This window comes from Mus musculus, chromosome 14 (genome assembly GCF_000001635.26).
Source record: "Mus musculus strain C57BL/6J chromosome 14, GRCm38.p6 C57BL/6J".
Lineage (NCBI taxonomy): Eukaryota > Metazoa > Chordata > Mammalia > Rodentia > Muridae > Mus > Mus musculus.
This window is the reverse complement of record NC_000080.6, coordinates 6,408,378-6,427,448: the sequence shown is the minus strand read 5'-3', so window position 1 is coordinate 6,427,448 and position 19,071 is coordinate 6,408,378. Positions and strand designations below refer to the sequence as shown.

The following is a 19,071-nucleotide window of genomic DNA, read 5'->3' as shown; positions in this document are numbered from 1 at the left end:
GCCTGTGTCCCCCTGGTGGCTGCTTTCCTTTCCGCGCCATATATGGCCTGGCAGGGGGGGTCACATGCATCCCGGGCCGCCGGCCGGGAGGGGTCGCTGGGGAAGGGGCAGATGGCGGGAGAAAAGGGGAGGGGGTCGGAGGCAGAGACAGGAGAGGGGTGGGGTGGCAGATTCTGGGGCCATGGGAGGCAGCAAAGGCGCGAGGAGCCGATCTCTCGCCACCGCGCCATGGAGCTGCACTCATGCGGCTGCGGAGCTGGTGGTGGAGGGAGGGACCCGCGCGGGGGGCGGGGGGGGGGGGCGAACGCGTCGGAAGCCAGAGAGCACCGTGTCCCTGCGCTCCGTCGGTCAGCGGGCGCGGGCCCGCAGGATGGAGCCGCAGCACGTGCGCCCCGTGCTTGGATCCCAGAGTCCAGCCTGGGAGGAACCGGTGAGTACCGCGCCCGCGCCCGCGCCCACCCCTCCCGCTTGTCCTTGCTCCCCGCCTCGACGTCCCGGCCAGGTTCCGTTCCGGAAGCGGTCCGGGATGAGGTCCCCAGCTGCTTCCCAGCCGGGACAGCGCTTCCTCCCGCGCCCTGGCTCCTCCTTGCTCGCTGCCCTAAGCGCCTTTGTCTGGTCGGCCTCTGGATCCGGAGAGGACCATTTCCGTGCTTCATTCTTTTCTCAGCTTTGCACTTTATTTCCTAGAGTGGCATGGAGGCCAGGGAATTGGAGGGGGCTGGGTTGCGCGGTCAGCGGGTGCGGCCAGGAGGAGACGGGGGTTCACATCTTGACCATGCGCTGGCAGTCACCTGGGCACGCAGGTTCCCGAGGACCGCCGCCTGGGAAGGCCCGCGGCTGCCAGAAGCCCAGAGCCACGCCTCCGACTCCGGTGGCCTAGGCTGCCCTGAACTGTTCCGAGGGTCAAGGACCTGGCCAGGGATCCAGCCCCAGATAACTTCACTTTCCCCTGGACCTCACAGCACACGCCACGCGCAGATTGAGTCACTTTTGGGGCTCATTGTTGCGTGTGAGAAGATGCGAGTCGGGGTCTTTGGATTTATTCCCTAAAATCCATTAACTTATTTCTTGCACCTCAAACTGAACCTTCTGTTACCCATCCATCCATTCAGGGATTCCTCGCAGGAATCCCCGCCCTGCGTAGACCCTTGTAATCTTGAGTGGGCAATGAATTTTGGCCCTGCATACCCTATCTATGTATTTCTTACTCCTTTTTGATTGACGTTGTGAACCGTCTCAAAAGCCTGGTCTAAAATTTCTGGCTTCATCCCTGCTGAGGTGCTGTTCCAGTGAAGTTGTCCCAGGGACTTCCTGAGTCTGCTCAGGTGCGCCCTCTGCCTGTTGAGAGCTTGTAGGTCAGGGGCCAGGCTTGCTTCTTTTCCTACCCTTAGACTTCCAGCCCTTTTGCCAGGGTACAATTTACTGCCTCCTGCTTCCTGACCTTTCACGAGTGTCCTTCGACTTTGATTCATCTGCCACTGCGTTTGTTTTTGTGAGTTTGCACGTTAGGTAGCCCATCTGCTCGTGTTCTATTGCGATCATTATTAGGGAGTAAGGTGTTCTTGGTTAAACATACAATTCAGTCTTGACATTTTAGATCATTGGGAATGAAATCCAGCGACCTGTTTTGAACTTTACTATATAAAATCCTATCAGCTTCCACCACGTACAGCGGGAAGCTCCAAGTTATGTGTGGTGCTTTTTGGGTGCTGAATGCTAGGACTTCACCGCAGTTAGGAAATTAGAGAACCTCCGGCTTTCTTCTCCAAAGTGCTAAGAAACAGAGTGCTTTCTTATTCTCCTAGAAAATCTTCAGTACTCGTCTCGCAACATGAACGTTTAAAGCTAAAACCTTCACAGAGATGTGAGATGGAGCAGGAGCAGTGGCTAAATGTTGAACTCTTCAAAACTTGGCGTATGTAAGTGGCTAAGGCATTTTATTAGTTCAGCAAATATTCTTATCCAACACCTGTCGTGTTCTGAGATTGTTGGGCAAGCTGTTAACTCTCAGACAAGCGTTGTCCCCAAGAACCTTACTTTGTAGCTGAAGGTTGACATCTATCCAAGTATGTGTCATAAAAAGTTCTCACGAGGGATTTTATTCAGAACTTTGTGTAATGACTACAATATTTAAGGATTTTTCAAATGCTTTATATAACTACATAAGAAAGTTGTGTTACCTGAACGACTAAAAGAGGAGTGTATTCAAGAGAAAGCAAGAATGTAGTAGAGGAAACAGCTTTAAATGTTAAATTTTCTGGCATGGGGTGCAATGGGGTTGACGATTTAATCTAAATATGTTTTGAAGGAACACTGGGTCCACCCGAATCTGTGTTGTTTATGTTTGGGACAGAGCATCACACTGTAGGACAGGCTGCTGTGGGATTTACCCGGTAGGCCAGGCAGGCCTGAAACTGCATGCCCTGCTCTTGCTTCAGCAGAGTACAAGGCATCATCAAATTCCCCAAAATCAGAGTCTTTAACTTTGATTCAGGGATCTCAAGAATCTGAATGAAGTGAGTTCTGGTTTCCTTCAGAATGAATCGATATGACCGCCATGCGGTAAGCTATACTTAGAACATTAATTGCTAGTCTATATATAATTTTAAGAAGCCACACTGTCTGTCTGTTTGTCTAACACACACACACACAGACACACACAGACACACCGACACAGAGAGAGAGAGGGGGGAGTGAGAGCGAGAGAGTAAGAGAGAGAGAGAGAGAGAGAGAGAGAGAGAGAGAGAGAGATATCAGATCTAAGCAGTAGAATCACAGCTTTTTGAAGCCCCAACTCTGTGTGCTCAGAGACTCTCATTTTCAAGCTTTGTGTGTGTCCCCTCCCCCCATTGCTTCCTAGTAGGTGGCACAGAACAAGCAGCTGGTACATGCTCTGGCAACCACAACTAGAGACCCAGCTCCATGCCTTTCCCACCAAGATATATTTATCCTCTGAGCCAAAATAAATCCATACTCTCTTAAAACAAAATGAAAACAACAAAGAAAGCAAACCTGTTTTCACTGGGATTCCAGTTCTGAGTTGGTTTTTCAAAAACTTTCTTAAAATTTAAATATAGGGAATTTAATATTTTACCATACAAACTTGACTAAATGGGATTACTGTGTTATCATGGCATGTGGCAACATGTATGCAAGAATTTGCGCTCTCTCTCTCTCTCTCTCTTCCCCTCTCTCCCATCTATGATGTATTTTTCAGTGAACACAGTTTGAGTTTCAAGAAGATTGGATCTTGTAACAAAGGGTATATTTTAATGTTTGAAGCTATATGTGATCACATTGACTAACAGCACACATGTGGTCCAGGCTTCATAAGAGAATGACAGTAAAAGAGCCATTAGCTAGAATCCAAGTACCTTCTGCCCTGCTTTCTATTAGAGGTAGGGACCAAAGAAAATGTTGGGACACAAGTTGAAGTAGGGGAGAGAAAGGAGGTGATGGGAATGCCTGGCCTGGTTCTGCCTGCCTTTAATTTCAGCACTTGGGAGTACTCAGAGACAAGTAGATATCTGTGAGTTCAAGGCCCTGCAGGCTCTTCCTGGGTGTGCTTCCAAGCATCAGTACTTGAGGCAGGTGTTCCTTCTGCATCCATATTCATCCTAATCTGAATTTTCAGGAGTATTTTATTTCACATTTACATGAATAGGGGAATTTTGAGAAAGAAATGAAACATTCCTGGGGAAATTTTTGAAAATAAACAATCAGTTCCCCATGGGGGAATTAGTAATGAGTTTCCAACCAATCTAATGGAGGTCTTTGGAAGGAGGAGGTACTGAAAGGATTCCCTTCAGTGTTAGGAGTGGCTCCTGGAAAGTGCAGCATGAATTGTGAGGAGAGCTAGTTAGCATGGTTGCAGTGTCAGCTCCCCATGACATCAGCAGTTCCTTCCCTAGACATTCTTTTGTATCCTGGAGAGGCCTGGCATGGTTTGAGATGTCACCTGTGTTGTGGCAACACCAACTGCTCTTGGACCACTTTATGCACTGTCTTTCCTAATCATCCATAGATATGTTGGCCAGAGGAAGGATGCTACTTAGGAGAAAGAATGGACACAAGTGAGAGGAAGAAAGATGACCCTTGACCCTCAGACCAAAGCATCAAGAAATAAATGGTCCTTGAAAATGCGCCACCATAAGTATTGGTCAGAAGATGGGAAAATTCCTGAAGGAGACCACAGTCTGTTTCTGGGTCTTCAGGAATTGGGACTCAGTAGTTAGTCTCTCTGGGAAGCTTCTGGCCTTCCCTGCTTGTCATGGATCCTGAATTTGTCAATGATTACAGGACATTAGTTTGTCCCAGATCAATGAAGTTTTAAGGCCAAAGCTGTTGTCCTGGGAGTTTCAGGCTTCTGCTCTTACAGGGGAAATGGGTTTGAACTGGACAAAAGTGAAAGCAGCAGCAGGCAGAGGACTGTGAGTGAGATGTCAGCACCTCAGGGCTGGGCATCACTGTCCTTTACCCCAGGGACTCCATTAGGTGAACTGTCTGTCCAGCTCTCCTAAGAAGGAAAGAAATTGGCTTCCCAGGGAAGACCTTTCATTTCTCAGATGTCACAGAAGAACGTCTCTGAACAGTGTTCCCTAAAAGTTGCCCACATAGGTAGCAGGTGTGGGTATCAGTTTGTTCTCTAGTCTAGCCACTAGACTGTCAAAATAGTGAGCCAGAGTAGAGACTGGTGCTTTCTTGCCAACTCTGGGCACACTGGGCTCTCATGCAGCTGACTTGGTGAGTCTGGGAACGCGTTGTGCTCTTGCACTGTTTTTCCATCCATAGTCTTGTTTCTAGAGTGACCTGACAGGAGATATGGGCATCTCCACACCATCTTGGTGCTTGTGGGCTATGATAATTTTCTGATGGTTTCTATACCACAAGCTTATGGACAGTACTGCCTAATTAAATCATACGCAGCTATGAATAAGCCTGAGGATCCTGTCCTTGGTCACATGATGCATGTGCTAAGTGAAGAGAAAGAGGTCTGACTGGGTCACATGCATTCCTGTTTTGTCAGATGTCTGTATAGGACTCAGTGTTCTGTCAATGCTCTGTTCCTTGACAGTATGCATATTCACTTGTGTTCATCTACCCATAGGGGCTGCTGGTGTACCACCATCATCCCCAACACTCCTGTTCAGAAGATGGGTGAGGAAAGTGGAAAGTCTACCCAGTCAGCCGATGACCAGTGGGAAAAATGAGCTACAAGATCACCTGATCTTCATCAGTGAGAAAGCTTTGCACAAGAGGTATTTTTCATTCTGTCAAACATCATGGTCAATTTCTTGGGTCTATGGTATGGCCTACAATTTATTCTTATTAAATTTTATGGTACTGGGAGACTGTAACTCCAGGGTGTCACTGTGCCCAACCTTTTCTCCCTAAACATTCTCACAGGCTGAACTTGAAGTCAGAGCAGGAGTGAGCTGCGGACATAGGGTATTCTATTTTTTTATATGAAAATGAAAGCCTACAACTGAGGGATTGAAGAGGATGTGATGTCTCAGCATGTATTGATAGAGGCACTGACGTGACCGTTTGAGTGAGATATTAGTTGCTGTGAGGTTTTGATTGATTGTTTGCTTGCTTGAGTTCGTTGTTTGTTTGTTTGCAAAGCTTTGTAATTGTCTGGCAGGTGTTGCTTGCTGAAGCTTGCTATATCACCAGGAAAGCTTGGTCCCATTTGGTCCATCCTGATACATGATGGAAGGTCTTGGGCTCATTAATACTCTTCTCAGATTTTGAGCCTTATAAACAGAATGTCCTCTGCATTTCCTCTGGATTCTATTTAAATTGTACTTTCTCATTCTCCCTGCAAATACACCCTGATTCTGTGTGCATGCATGTGTGTGTGTGTGTGTGACTCTCTCTATATTCTGGTCATAAGGGTATGTGGTAGGACCTGAGGAATTGCCTGCCTTACAGTCTGCTGACAATGCCAATGCTTAGGACTGGAAACCATACTTCAAGCAACAATGCACTTGCATTATGTGTTCAACTTGATGAAATATTTGAGTTCTGTGGTGAATTCACCATGACCTCCTCATTCTGGGTAATTCTCCCTGAAATGTGGATTATAAAGTTTGGCCAAATTCATAGGACTAGGCCAAAGATCAAGAGTCCTTGTTCTGAAAGAAAAAAAAAAGGAGAAATGTCCTCATAGTTTCTGTATACCCACACCTATGCCATAAACTACTGAGAGTTTAGAGACCTCGTCTGTCCCTCCAGGCCTATGTGGGAGCTCAAACAACCAGAACTCTAACCACCTGGACACCCAGCCTCTGGAGACCTTTGGACAAGATAGCAAGATTAATAAGCTTAGATGATCCTAGTACATAGGAGGTAGAAGGTAACATACTGTGAGCTTGGATAGTTCAGAATCCATCCTGGATTCAGGTGACCCTTGAAGCCTGTGTTCTTGGGACTCTTTGCTCTTGGGGCCAGGCCCAACCACAGATCAAATCCTTACTATGAAAAATTGAAAGTGGAGACTAAGCAGGAAATGTTGGACCTGCAGAGCTTACAGAATGTGTACACTGAGGCCTCAGAGACATTTGAATTCCTGGCAAAGAGAAAGGCTGCTATAGGTAACTGTCTTGCTTGGGAGCACATGAGCTGTAGAATTGCCATCTCTGCTTTTGATCCTGCACAGGAGACTCTCGAGCTCTGGTTCTTGCTTTCTGCCACTTCACACAGGAGCCTTTAGATTTTTCTGTTGTAAACCTGTGGGTTGAAACACTTTTTGGGGTAAAAAAAAAGGTCAAAGGACCCTTTCACAGAGGTTGTGTATCAGACAATCCTTTATCTCAGACACTTCTATTATGGCTTATAACAGTACAAAAATTATAGTACCCAAGTAGCAATGAAAATAATCTTAAGTTTGGGAGGTCACTGCATTAAAGCATCCACAGCATTTGGTAAATTGAGAAACCCTGGTCTTGACAGAAGAACTATTTGTATCATGTGAGGTCTTCTTGACCCCCGGGGCTGAGTCAGGATCTGTAGAGAGCTAGTTACCAGCAGACCCATATATAGCAAGTGTTCCCCTTGTTTCTCCTTTCCAATTCATAGTGCCTTTGCCCATTCCTTCGTGATGTTTCTCCATTAGGATGGACAGATAGGGACAACTGTAGTCCACTTCTTCTTTTTAGGAAACATGGATCCCTCTTAGTGTTGGGACTTTTGGAAGTAGCATGAGTGTTTCTGGAATTTGCTGTTCTCTAATTTTTGCTTTCTGAGTGCAGCTCACCTAGATGTCCTGAGTTCTTATCTAGGTCTTCCTGAGAACCAGGGTCTGGTGGGGTTGATGGTGTTTCTTATAAGTTAATAGGAAAAGGATAGCAGGGGCTTTGTATGCATTGGGTGTTTGCAGAAACCTGCAGAGCCACCTTCTGATGGAACTGAATCAGCTGAAGAAGAAGGTAGACATGCTGAGGAGGCACAGGAATAAGAAAGAGCTGGAAGATGAGGCACTGGTGCTGTAGTACTTGTGGGACTTAAAGGGGCTCCATAAGGACCAATAGGAAGAGGCCAGTGACTTCCAGAGTCAGGAACAACAGGTAGAGACAGGCAGCTTTGTCAGGCTAATGGTTAGCTCCATCTGCCCTTGTAACTTCTAGACGAGCTCATCCACCTACCTGTGCTTTCATCCATCATCTTACTCATCCACACAGCAATCTAAGTACATACCTCATGACAGCCAATTGTTCAGGTCTATGTCCAAGCACAAATATTTCTGGGGAATGAGCTTCTTGTGAGAAAGTGGATTATCAGCAAGCAAATCCACCTCTGCTTAATACTTCAGCCCAAGATGAGTACAGTTCAATAATACACCACACGCCTACAGGGTTCAGTGCACAGAGCTTTAAGTGAGTGAAGTCAGGGCTTGTGGCTTATTTGCTTGTCATCAGTCATATAATTCACATGTGAGAAGCAGCTTGCAAGGGTGGGGGGAATCCCTTTGCAAATGCCAAATGAGCAGTTCTTGATGTCATCTTTTTTAGGGTGACATGTGGCATTTCTCATCTTTGCTGTCTACATTTCAAGACAATCTTTTTAGTCTGCCCAGGACAGACTCACACTGACTGAACTCTGACTAGCAGAGTGTTAGCCATGTTTTTTGTCAATGAGACTGGAGTATTCTCCTTTTCTGTAGATTGCATTCTCCTGTTGACTGGATGACTATGGATGTGGGTAGGGATTCTGACAAGCTAGGGACATGGTGTCAGAGATTTAAGATTGCAAGAGGAAATTTTATGCAACCACTTCAGCATAGTCTGGCCAAGCAAAGCATGCTCACCATAGCAATTGTATCTTCCACCTTTTGTTTAGCATAGTGTAAGATACTGCTCAAATTGCTGGTATGCTATAACTAAACGAATGTGTTCTTGCAGCACGAGGTGCTTCTTTTTTGGTATTTTGCTCTCATTTACATACTCTGTGTGTGGTGGATAGGCTGCGGATATGTGTGTTTTTGTGTGTGTGTATATTTTCTTTTTTGTATGTTATAGGCATGTGGTATTTTTTTTCATGCTCATTTTCATGCATTTTCTTCATTTTCTAGAAGATCTCATTGGGTTTCATTTTCAGCCTCTGTCTTGAAATACTGTTTGCTCTTTCGCCCAGAAGCTGGCTGCTTTGCTTGCCTGGCTGATCATCAACCACTGGTATCCTTTGTAAACACTTGCATTTTTATTCCAGTGTGTGCATGCTTTTTGATACCCCTCCACTAAGAACACATACTCTAATTATCAGGAACAGGATAGTCTGGAGCAAAGGCTATAGTACTGCTGAGCAGAAGGACCTGGTCATGCAGAAGAAGAACAAGCAATAAAAAAAAAATCTGGTCTTGCTTGGTTGTGTCTCAGATGAAGTAGGAACAAAGCCTGGGAGGATCCTGTGGAGTGACTTTTGTGGGCTTCTTTCTGCTCATGGACAACCTGATGGTCACAGCCAGAAAGAGAACACATCAGAGTTTACATGGATCTAGTCTTCAGGACCTTCTGTCCGGGAAACAATATGTTTGATACTCAGTGAGTGTCTTCCTCCATTCCAAACTCTCTGATATGTTATGAGCTTGCTGTTTTTGAACACACAGAGATCCTCCTGTTTATAACTTTTAAGTGATGGGATTTAAAGGAGTGCATAACCATGGTTGGAAGAAACTACACTTTTATTGAGAAATACTGCCTGTAGACCTGAGATTGCCACCCTTGAACCCGGGTCTCTGCAGTTTCTGCCTATTTCTAGTGAATAGTGTTCTCTGGATAGAGAAGATTTAGGAGGTAGCTGGATGAACCCAGGCAGAGCCTCTGCTGCAGGGATGCCTAGAGCACTTCAGAGGAGTGTTCTGTAACAGAGTCCCATAAGAGCCAGCATACAGCATCCAGAGCTAGTCCTAAGTCTAACACATCATAATGAAAGTCATTTTTAAACAAACAGGATCACTTTCCCTCCCAGGTCCTTCCCTCCCTCCCTAACATGGTAGGGGGCAGTTGGTGTGGGGAGAGGGAAACCTGATCTGGTATTGGTAGAGGGAAAATGACTGAAGTCCTGATGTCTGGCAGAAAGAATGTAAACAGGCAGCCTCAGGAAACTGGACCCCCAGAATGCACCAGAGGCAGTGTCTTTTGCTTTGCAATTTTGTGAGGTCCCATTTGTCGATTCTCGATCTTACAGCACAAGCCATTGCTGTTCTATCCAGGAACTTTTTCCTTGTGCCCATATCTTTGAGGCTTTTCCCCACTTTCTCCTCTATAAGTTTCAGTGTCTCTGGTTTTATGTGGAGTACTTTGATCCACTTAGACTTGAGTCTTGTTTAAGGAGATAAGAATGGATCAATTTGCATTCTTCTACATAACTGCCAGTTGTGGCAGCACCATTTGGTGAAAATGCTGTCTTTTTCCCACTGGATGGTTTTAGCTCCCTTGTCAAAGATCAAGTGACCAAAGGTGTATGGATTCATTACTGGGTCTTCAATTCTTTTCCATTGATCTACCTGTCTGTCGCTGTACTAGTACCATGCAGTTTTTAGCACAAGTGCTCTGTACTACAGCTTGAGTTCAGGCATGGTGCTTCCCCCAGAGGTTCTTTTATTGTTGGGAATAGTTTTTGCTATCTTAGATTTTTTTTATTATTCCAGATGAATTTGCAAATTGCATTTTCTAACTCAGTGAAGAATTGAGTTGGAAGTTTGAATCTGTAGATTGCTTTCATCAGGATAGCCATTTTGACTATATTAATCCTGCCAACCCATGAGCATGGGGGATCTTTCCATCTTCTGTGTTCTTCTTCAATTTCTTTCTTCACAGACTTGAAGTTCTTATCATACAGATCTTTCACTTCCTTAGTTAGAGTCACGCCAAGGTATTTTATATTGTTTGTGACTCTTGTGAATGGTGTTGTTTCCCTAATTTCTTTCTCAGCCCGTTTATCCTGTGTGTAGAGAAAGGGCATTCATTTGTTTGAGTTAATTTTATATCCAGCTACTGCACTGAAGCTGTTTATCAGTATTAGGAGTTCTCTGGTGGAATTATTAGGGTCACTTATACATACTATGATATCATCTGCAAATAGTGATAGTTTGACTTCTTCCTTTCCAATTTGTATCCCCTCGATCTTCCTTTGTTGTCGAATTGCTCTGGCTAGGACTTCAAGTACTATATTGAATAGGTAGGGAGAAAGTGGGCATCCTTGTCTAGTTCCTGATTTTAGTGAGATTGCTTCCAGCTTCTCTCCATTTAGTTTGATGGTGGTTTTCTGTAGATTGCTTTTGTCATGTTTAGGTATGGGCCTTGAATTCCTGATCTTTCCAAGACTTTTATCATGAATGGGTATTGGATTTTGTCAAATGCTTTCTCAGCATCTAATGAGATAATCATGTGTTTTTTTTCTTTGATTTGGTTTATATTGTGAATTACGCTGATGGATTTGTGTATATTAAACCATCCCTGCATCCCTGGGATCCAGCCTACTTGGTCATGATGGATGATTGTCTTGATGTGTTCTTGGATTCGGTTTGTGAGGATTTTATTAAGTATTTTTGCATCCATGGTCATAAGAGAAATTGGTCTGAAGTTCTCTTTCTTTCTTGGATCTTTGTGTGGTTTAGGTATCAGAGTAATTGTGGCTTCTTAGAAAGAATTGGGTAGAGTGCCTTCTGTTTCTATTTTGTGGAATAGTTTGAGGAGAGTTGGAATCAGGTCTTCTTCGAAGGTCTTCTAGAACTTTGCACTAAACCCGTCAGGTCCTGGACTTTTTGGGGCTGGGAGACTATTGATGACTGCTTCTATTTCTTTAGGGAAATGAGAGTGTTTACATCGTTAATCTGATTCTGATTTAACTTTGGTATCTGGTATCTGTCTAGGAAGTTGTTTATTTCATACAGGTTTTCAGTTTTCCTGAGTATAGCCTTTTGTAGTAGGATCTGATGATGTTTTGGATTTCCTCAGGTTCTGTTGTTATGTTATAAAGAACTCAAGTAGATAACCTTCATAAGAGCTAAGAACACAATCTAAAAATGAGGTAGAGAACTAAACACAACATTCACAACAACGCATCTTGAATGGCTGAGAAGCACTGAAGAAGTGTGCAAAGTCCTTTTTTTTCAGGTAAATGAATATCAAAATGACCCTGAGGTGGTGTCCAGCGTTATACTTTCCAGTGAAGAATGCTAAGATCAAAAAAACTCATGTGAAAGCATATGTTGGTGAGAATTTGAAGAAAGAGGAACATTCTTCCATTTCTGGTGGGACTGCAAAGTGCTATGGCAACTCTGGAAATCAAAATGGAGTTCCTCAGAAATTTTCAGATAGATCTACCTGAGAGCCAAGGACCAACCTTACTGGTGCATGGCCTGCTACTTTCAGTTTTCACTTGATGGCTTGTTACTCAGATTTTCTTATTGGGCTATGACTTTGCTCTTGTCTTTCTGATTCTCAAGCAGTTCTCTGTTCTTACACATTGTTTTGAGGTACCTCTAGCCACTGGGACTTATTTATACCTTCAAATCCCTCTAAATTGGGGGACTTCTAATACTTGGAGAAGCTGAGTGACAAAAGCAAAGTATGTTGAGCCCTTTGGTGTCCAGTGCACACGAATCTATGGGAGTTTAGATATAATAATCCTCTAGAACATTCTTTAGGAAAGCAGCAGTATGCTCTCAGGTCTCTGTGTGACCTCAGTTACCTTTGCCAGCTTTGTGGGCTTCTCTACTGCTGGTCTGAGAACAATTGGAAACTCCTGGAATAGATGTCTCATATCTCATTTCCTTTGTCTTTGTTAGTATACTGATGGGATTTGGTTTGATGGAAATATACTCTCAAGAATAATTAATAAAACCAGTGCTTCTTACGGACCATCAGGATGAAGTACCAAGTTCAAGGACAGTTCTGCAAGAACTGCTCAAAGACAGCCAAGTGGAACAACAAGAAAGCCAAGCAGAAGTCATTCATTCCCAGCACCCTCAGCACCTTTCTCCAGGACAGGGTCACTCAGCTTTGGTAGAAGAAGGGATGACCTGAGATAGCTGCCACATATTCCCTCAGAAAAGAAGCAGCCAGCAATATTGGGGAAAGAATATAGGTGTCAGGGGGCAGAAAGCAGAGTGTAAAGTGAATAAATAAAAAGATATCAATAAAAAATATTTAATTATTTAAAAAAATTGGACAGAATGTATTGTTCTAGTAACTCTAGTGTGTATACACAGGCAATAACTTTAACACCCAGAGAGAATAGATGTTGTAAATTAGGGTGCCTTTGGTATTGACATAAACTACGAACATAGCAAAGATAAATAAAAAAGAAAGATGTTTGTCCCATAGATCCATTATTCTTCTCAAGTCTAAGTGTTTGTGCTCACTTTTATCAGAACTCTGGAAACCTCTGTTAATCCAGGTCTCAGGGCTCATCCAAAGTACAGTCCTGAACTGGCTGTGGCCAAGGGTTCCTGTGTTGTTGGCTGACCTCTGCCTCAGGCTTCAGAGGCACTGGAGGGGCAGTGTTGGCCTTCAGGTGGCAGCCATTCCAGGTCCCCTACCATACCAGATAGCGAGTCTTCCACAGATGCCTGGCATCTCAAAAACAGAAGCTTGGGTATTTCAAAGATTGGGATGCCACTCTACAGTCATGATGAGTTGATTACGTGAGACCATACAAGTTAACTAATGTCTGTATGACTGTTTTCTTTATTTGAAAGTGAGTAGTGAGATCATCTCAGGAGTGGTTGCTAAGAATAAAATCACTGATTAACATAAATGATAGGACTGTACAGAGCATGGGCTTAATATTCTGGGTCCAGTGCAAATAGCTGGGAGAGTTCAAAACAAAACCAATAAAAGCAACAGGAATACAAACAACAACAATTGTTTAAAACCCTTTTGAGTGCTGAGATTACTGGCATGTACCAACTGTGGCTAACTTTTTTTTGTTTTTATAATTAACAACCAAACATACAAACAAACAAACATCCCTATTCCAATTCCAGCAGTTTGCATCAGAGAGAGCTGTGTGACACTGCATGCTGCTTCCTTTCCTCAGATAGCTCAGGTCTTCAGTCCTATACCAGGTCAGCTGGACCTAAGACAGTGTAGTTGAACTACTTGCTGTCACGACATGATTCTACAACAATCATTTTCTTGGTAAAATTGAGCCTCTATAGAGTAAGCCCCATGTTGTTGGAACCAGGACCCTTTAGGCCAGCAAACACACAAGCCACCCTTAGTGAAAGAGGAAAGGAAAAATCACATTGGAAAAAAATATGCGCCCTAATTGTAAGAAAAAGCCCTCATCTTTGAAGCCATCACCTATCTCCCCCTGATTTTTGAGCTCTGCATATTGATATTGTGTGGCTCAAGAAGGTAGTGAAATTCAGATGTTTTCTGAAAGAAGATATACATGATTTTTCACTCTTAAATCTGTGAGGTTAGGGGGCACAGGTTCAGCAAAGCCAGCATAAGAACACAAAAGCCAGAGATGATAATGCCAAAGGGACAGCATCCTGACCTTATAGACACATTAAAATTGAGGTTTCATCTCAATTCAGGTCATTGCACTCCCAGCCCTACCTTCTGAGTATTATATTTGCTGTGAGTACAGTATGACGTTACAACCTGCAACACCCTCATTTTTCAACTTAGCAATTCTGGAAGACAGATATTGGAGAAGTAATTGCTATGAGGCTACATGCAGTAATGTACAGTCCAGGATGACCACTATTCTCTGTTGCCCACTTAAATTGTCTGGTTGAATTTGAGAATGGGAGCATGTGCAGGATAATGTTTTGAAGAAGGGACAGCAAGTTAACCATTTATATTTGCCCTGTAGATGATTCCGTATGTTCAAAAGAGTAGGGAGTTTTCTTTGTAAAAGATAGGGTTGTAAACCAGAGATTTTGTGAAACTCATGTATATATATATGCCCTCTGTCAAGGAATACACCGTTAGAAAATATTGTCCATGTTTTGTACAATTAAACCTATAGGAGAAAGATATTTGCCTCTGTGAGACAGGAAAACCCTGGGAAATTGGAGTGTATGTCACATGAATTGACACAGCTGGTATATTTACTGTTGTGAAACATCTACTACATCCACAGTCCCTAGAGTTTTGGGTGCTAACAAAATCTCTTAAGCATGTCAGAGTCCTAACCAACGTTCCCCCTCAAAAGCACATGACATCTAATGAAGCAGTAGAATTCTCCAGCTTTGGAAGGAGAGGTTGCCAAAGGGGATCCCACGGGTCCATGAGAGGCTCCAGGAGAGGCACCCCAGAAAAGGACCAAGCTGGGCAGAACTAGTTAACAGGTAGGTCATGGCAGTTGCTAGTGACATCATCAGTAATGCCTTCCTTGGAGAATCTCTTGTATCTAGGATAGAACTAGAATCTTCTGTGTTGTCACCTGTGTTGTGGTGACAGCAACTGCCTGTGGTTCATCCCTTCTGTTTGCTCTGGGTTCACCAGCAGGAATGTTTTCCTGGCTGCTCAGGCTATTTCAGAAAGAGAATGGCGATGAAGGAGAGACCAGACCAACAGAGAAGGAAGAGGGAATCCTTTCTCATGAAAAAGGAAGAAGGAAATGGTTATGGAGAAGGCACAGTGAGTCCTGGGCAGAGTTGGGGAACTTCCTGGTAGAGGCAGGCTTTAGCTGGGCCTTCCAGGAGTAGGTCTTACAAGCTGAAACCTTGGACTTTGTCAATGTCAGAAAAAGAGTCAAGAATTTCTGATGATTAGTTTGACAGAGCCAGGAATTGACAAACCTGCAGCTACTTTTCTGGGAGCTATTTAATTTCATTTTGAGTGGCAAAAAATGTCAGGAGTGGGCACTATGAGAATAACAGTGTGTCCTTTCATGGAAGGGAGTTGAAGCACTTCATCTTCCAGATTACTGTAGGTAACTTGAGTCTCTGATGAAAAGAACAGAGAAGGATGCTCCCCTGGTCATGTCATGTGGTGAGGACTCAGACACTTTGGATTTGAAGACACACGATTAATTAGTGCTTGATAGTGCTAAGCACTATGAACTTCAGGATTTCCCTGCGTCCCATCTGATATGACCTGACAATGTTCCCCATATCTTTATGTCTGAGGCAGCTTATACATTTCAAGGCAACCGGGCCTGTAACAGGGAGTGTGGCATATGTCTGACAATGGTGGTTAGGAAGAGGAACATAGCTTAGCAAACCAGCTGGAAGATAGCTTTTCTGCTCTTTTGTGGATTCACCCTGTCTTTACATTTTCTCTCCCTCAGTCTTCTTCTTGGGACTCAGAATGGTCTCCCCTGCCCCTGGGCCATCAAGTATGCAAATTCTTTTGTGTTTACCTACCTGCAGGGTCTGCTAGAAATACTTCAACCCAAAATTCCAAAATGACTAAGAAGAGATCAAAAATAAATGAACTAGAAGAACTGAAATTGGATATGAGGAAGATCAGCAATGACATGGAGGAAATGTGTGGAATCCTGAACCTTTACATGTATGAGGATTTGAACTACAGGTAGGAATTATGCCCAGTACCCTGTTGACTGTATTGTGCCATCTGTTAACCCAATTTCCTTCCATGAATGGAGTGCGTCATCTCCCATCATTCAATTAAGTAGCCCTGACAGGTGTTTAATTGTTGGATAAACAAGGTGCTGTGTGTTTATTATCATCTTCTTTTGTACTTGACCTTGGGGTTTTTGCATTCTGATTGTTGCTGTGAACAGCTAGAATGTCCTGCTCACACTTACTGTCTCTCAGTGTGTGAATGCAATGCCTGCAGGCTTCAAGGCTTTACTCTGATATTGTTCATTATATTCTGAGAGATGGCACCTGTCTGGATTTATTTGGCATTCTAATTGTGTCTGTGTGTGTGAACATAGTTGTGTGTGTTTTGTTCAGGACTGGGGCTCTGGGACCTTTGATGGGGTCTGAGGATTTGTGTGATGCACAGTTTGCAGGTCCTGTTAGTGTTGAGTCCATAGAGGTCCAAAGTGATCACCAGGGAAGTTTGCTCCTGGTGTTTCCTTGTTGTCACACAGGAATCTCCTGGAGGAGATGTGATAAAGCCTTTCTCCTGTAAATACTAGTTGTGTCCTCTGGGAATTCACATAACAACAGAAACCAAGAAATGAGAATCCCTGCCTTAAAAATAAGAGGAAAGTCATTACAGATATCTACTGGACCCTTGCCTGTGGCACAGTGTAGTGTAAAATTGTCATAGAAGTACTCTATTCCTACATGCTTGCCCGGGAAGCCCTTGAAGGTCAGCTAGCTCCATTTGGTCTCCTGGCTCTGCTGTCCTCTGCCCAGGATAGTAAGTTTAATTAGCACCTAGGGGACCCAGATTGAATGAGCCAGGATGTGGCATGCAATTGGCTTGGGTAGTACATGATATAGCCTGTTTGCACATGATTATTGATTCCTTAATTCAGCATATTATTTGCTTCTTGGGCCATGCCACAGGATGAACACTGAATTCAACATCATTAAATCACAACATGAGAAGACAATGTTGGATATGAATAAAATGATCCAGTCCATAATTGGTTCCATGCAGTACTCCAAGGAACTGATAGAAGATAACTATTCCTACAGGTGAGTCAGTGACACAAATGAGACCCCCAGAACTAGGCAGGGAATGCTTCTGTCCTTTTAGGACTTTGAACAAAAGCAAGGGTTCTGGTTCTATGCTATCTGTTTTTTATTTAGGAACCCTGCCCAGAGGCAAGGGTCTTGGATTTGTACCTCTTGGACACAGGTGTCCTAAGTGTGAAGAGTGTCCAAGACCCTCCAATCTTTATTCTTCCAAATTCAAGATCCTCTACATAGAAAACTTTTCCACCACGCTGGGAATATCCAGGAACCCTGAACCTCTGGGTTTCTGACCACAGATTAAAAGATCTAGGATTCCCAACAAAAATGTAAAGATTGGACACCTGTTTGGTCGTCTCACCTCTCTCAGAGGGGATAAGCCCTCTCCCTGCTGAAGGTTTTATGGTACCACAGACCTATAATCAACCATGAGGAACATTTCCTCTTCTGTCATGTATATGGTGTACTCTTGGTGTCAGGGTTTTTAGAAGTTTGTTGAGTCCTGTGGAATATGGCTGGTATCTTGATATGACCTGCCTCTGTTTGGTGCTCCTATGTAACTGTGGACTCTTCTGGGGGCTGTCTGGGAATAAGGGCCCTTGCAGGGATCATAGGACTTGTAGGAGTGGCAAGCCAATGGAATCTGGCTGGGAATCACCAATTTTTCTTTGTGGATCAGCATTAAGGAGGACCACCTCCTCCGTGAGTGCACTCAACTCCACGAAAACGTAAGGATATTACTGAATGAGAACGAAGGCTGCTGGTGGAGCAGGCTGGCCACAAGTGTCCTGTGGGGAAGAAAAGAGGTTCTCTGAGGAGGCCAGCAAGAACATCTGTGTCCCAAGTGCCAAGGAACAGCAGGTAGGATGATGTGTATCAGAGGCAGATTGCCCTCATGTCTAAACATAAACATAGACAATCAAATGTAATAGTCCACCAACTTCTCCAGGCACTCACCTATGTCTCCTCCAAGTGTTTGTTTATGTGATCATCTACAGGGCTCTCTGTGGAGGTAACCTGGTTCAAGAAACTGCATATTTGGCATGCAAATGTTCCTGCTCTGCTATAATCACTAAGGGAGATAGGTTGATTAGACATCACAACACTATATGCCTTAAGTTTGAAGGGTGCTGTGTTGGAGCCCTTCTTGAGAATAGCAAGAGCTTTGAGGGAAGAAGTAAAGGCCTGTAGCTCATTTGCTTTACAGGGAACTTGTGAGATTCTAGGTAGGAAATAGTTTGCAGGGATGACAGCCTGGTTTAATTGACAAATAAGTGGATTTCATTACTGTCTTTTGGCGGCTTTTCTATTCCCCCCTTTTCTGCTCTATCTCAAAATGGTCTCTTCAGGCTTCATATATCTTGGTTCACACTGAGAGAGCCTGAGTAGCAGCTTGTCAGTTCAATTTTCTTTGAGTGCTGTTGGAGTGGTCATTCCTGGGCCTTAGAGTCTGGAGTTGGCTGGATGACCAGAGATGATAGAAAGGCTTCACACAGGCTCAGGTTTGGTGTGTGATTTCTGAGGCTTCATGAAAAAATTTCTTAATATATGCCCCCAAATTGGACCATTGTTAGATGTTTTCCTCCCCCCCTCCCCCCAGACAGGGTTTCTCTGTTCAAACTGGCTGTCCTGGAACTCACGCTGTATACCCGGCTGGCCTCAAACTCAGAAATCTGCCTGCCTCTGCCTCCCAAGTGCTGGGATTAAAGGAGTGTGCCACTATGACCCCGCTTCTCTCGTGCTTTTTCTTCCTCTAAAATAATCGCAGAGTCCTTGGGTCTCCCTTGAAACATTACCTCTGCATAGTCTGAATTATCTTGGTCCTGAACCATAACAGATACCTCATTGTTTTCTGCTCACTTTTGATTTTATGTGAATAAGTCTGCGTGTGCTTGTGTGTGTGTCTGTGACTGTGTGTCTGTGTGTTTCTTTTTGTGTATGCATGGTTTTTCTGACCTGTGTCTCAATCAGCCTCAGTGGGGGTTGGGAGAAAT

General features: G+C 44.0%; 1 protein-coding gene and 1 long non-coding RNA gene across 4 annotated transcripts in view; one reads left to right on the top strand and one right to left on the bottom strand.

Annotated features, from left to right (window-relative positions):
• Positions 1–19,071, bottom strand: part of Gm26630 — a 134,170-nt gene that overhangs the window by 58,570 nt on the left and 56,529 nt on the right. The window lies entirely within an intron of this gene.
• On the top strand, positions 1,827–17,892 carry Lamtor3-ps. 2 transcript variants are annotated; one of them, XM_017316321.1, is made up of 7 exons: positions 1,827–1,919; positions 5,108–5,258; positions 11,619–11,716; positions 14,970–15,101; positions 15,836–15,998; positions 16,949–17,080; positions 17,757–17,892. In XM_017316321.1, the coding sequence occupies exons 3-7, from the start codon at positions 11,623–11,625 to the stop codon at positions 17,890–17,892; spliced, it is 657 nt and encodes a 218-aa protein (XP_017171810.1). In that variant the 5' UTR covers positions 1,827–1,919; positions 5,108–5,258; positions 11,619–11,622. The 2 variants fall into 2 exon arrangements, with proteins under 2 accessions (XP_017171810.1, XP_017171811.1); XM_017316322.1 differs by lacking the exons at positions 1,827–1,919; positions 5,108–5,258 and having other exon boundaries at positions 11,571–11,716.

What these genes read in the sequence shown, in the direction of transcription:
- Lamtor3-ps (XM_017316321.1), top strand. Translation starts at nt 11,623, where the DNA reads ATGAATATCAAAATGACCCTGAGGTGGTGTCCAGCGTTATACTTTCCA. An exon ending in TATGAGGATTTGAACTACAG is followed by an intron (nt 15,999 to 16,948) that starts GTAGGAATTATG and finishes GCCATGCCACAG; the next exon opens with GATGAACACTGAATTCAACA. An exon ending in GAAGATAACTATTCCTACAG is followed by an intron (nt 17,081 to 17,756) that starts GTGAGTCAGTGA and finishes TTTGTGGATCAG; the next exon opens with CATTAAGGAGGACCACCTCC.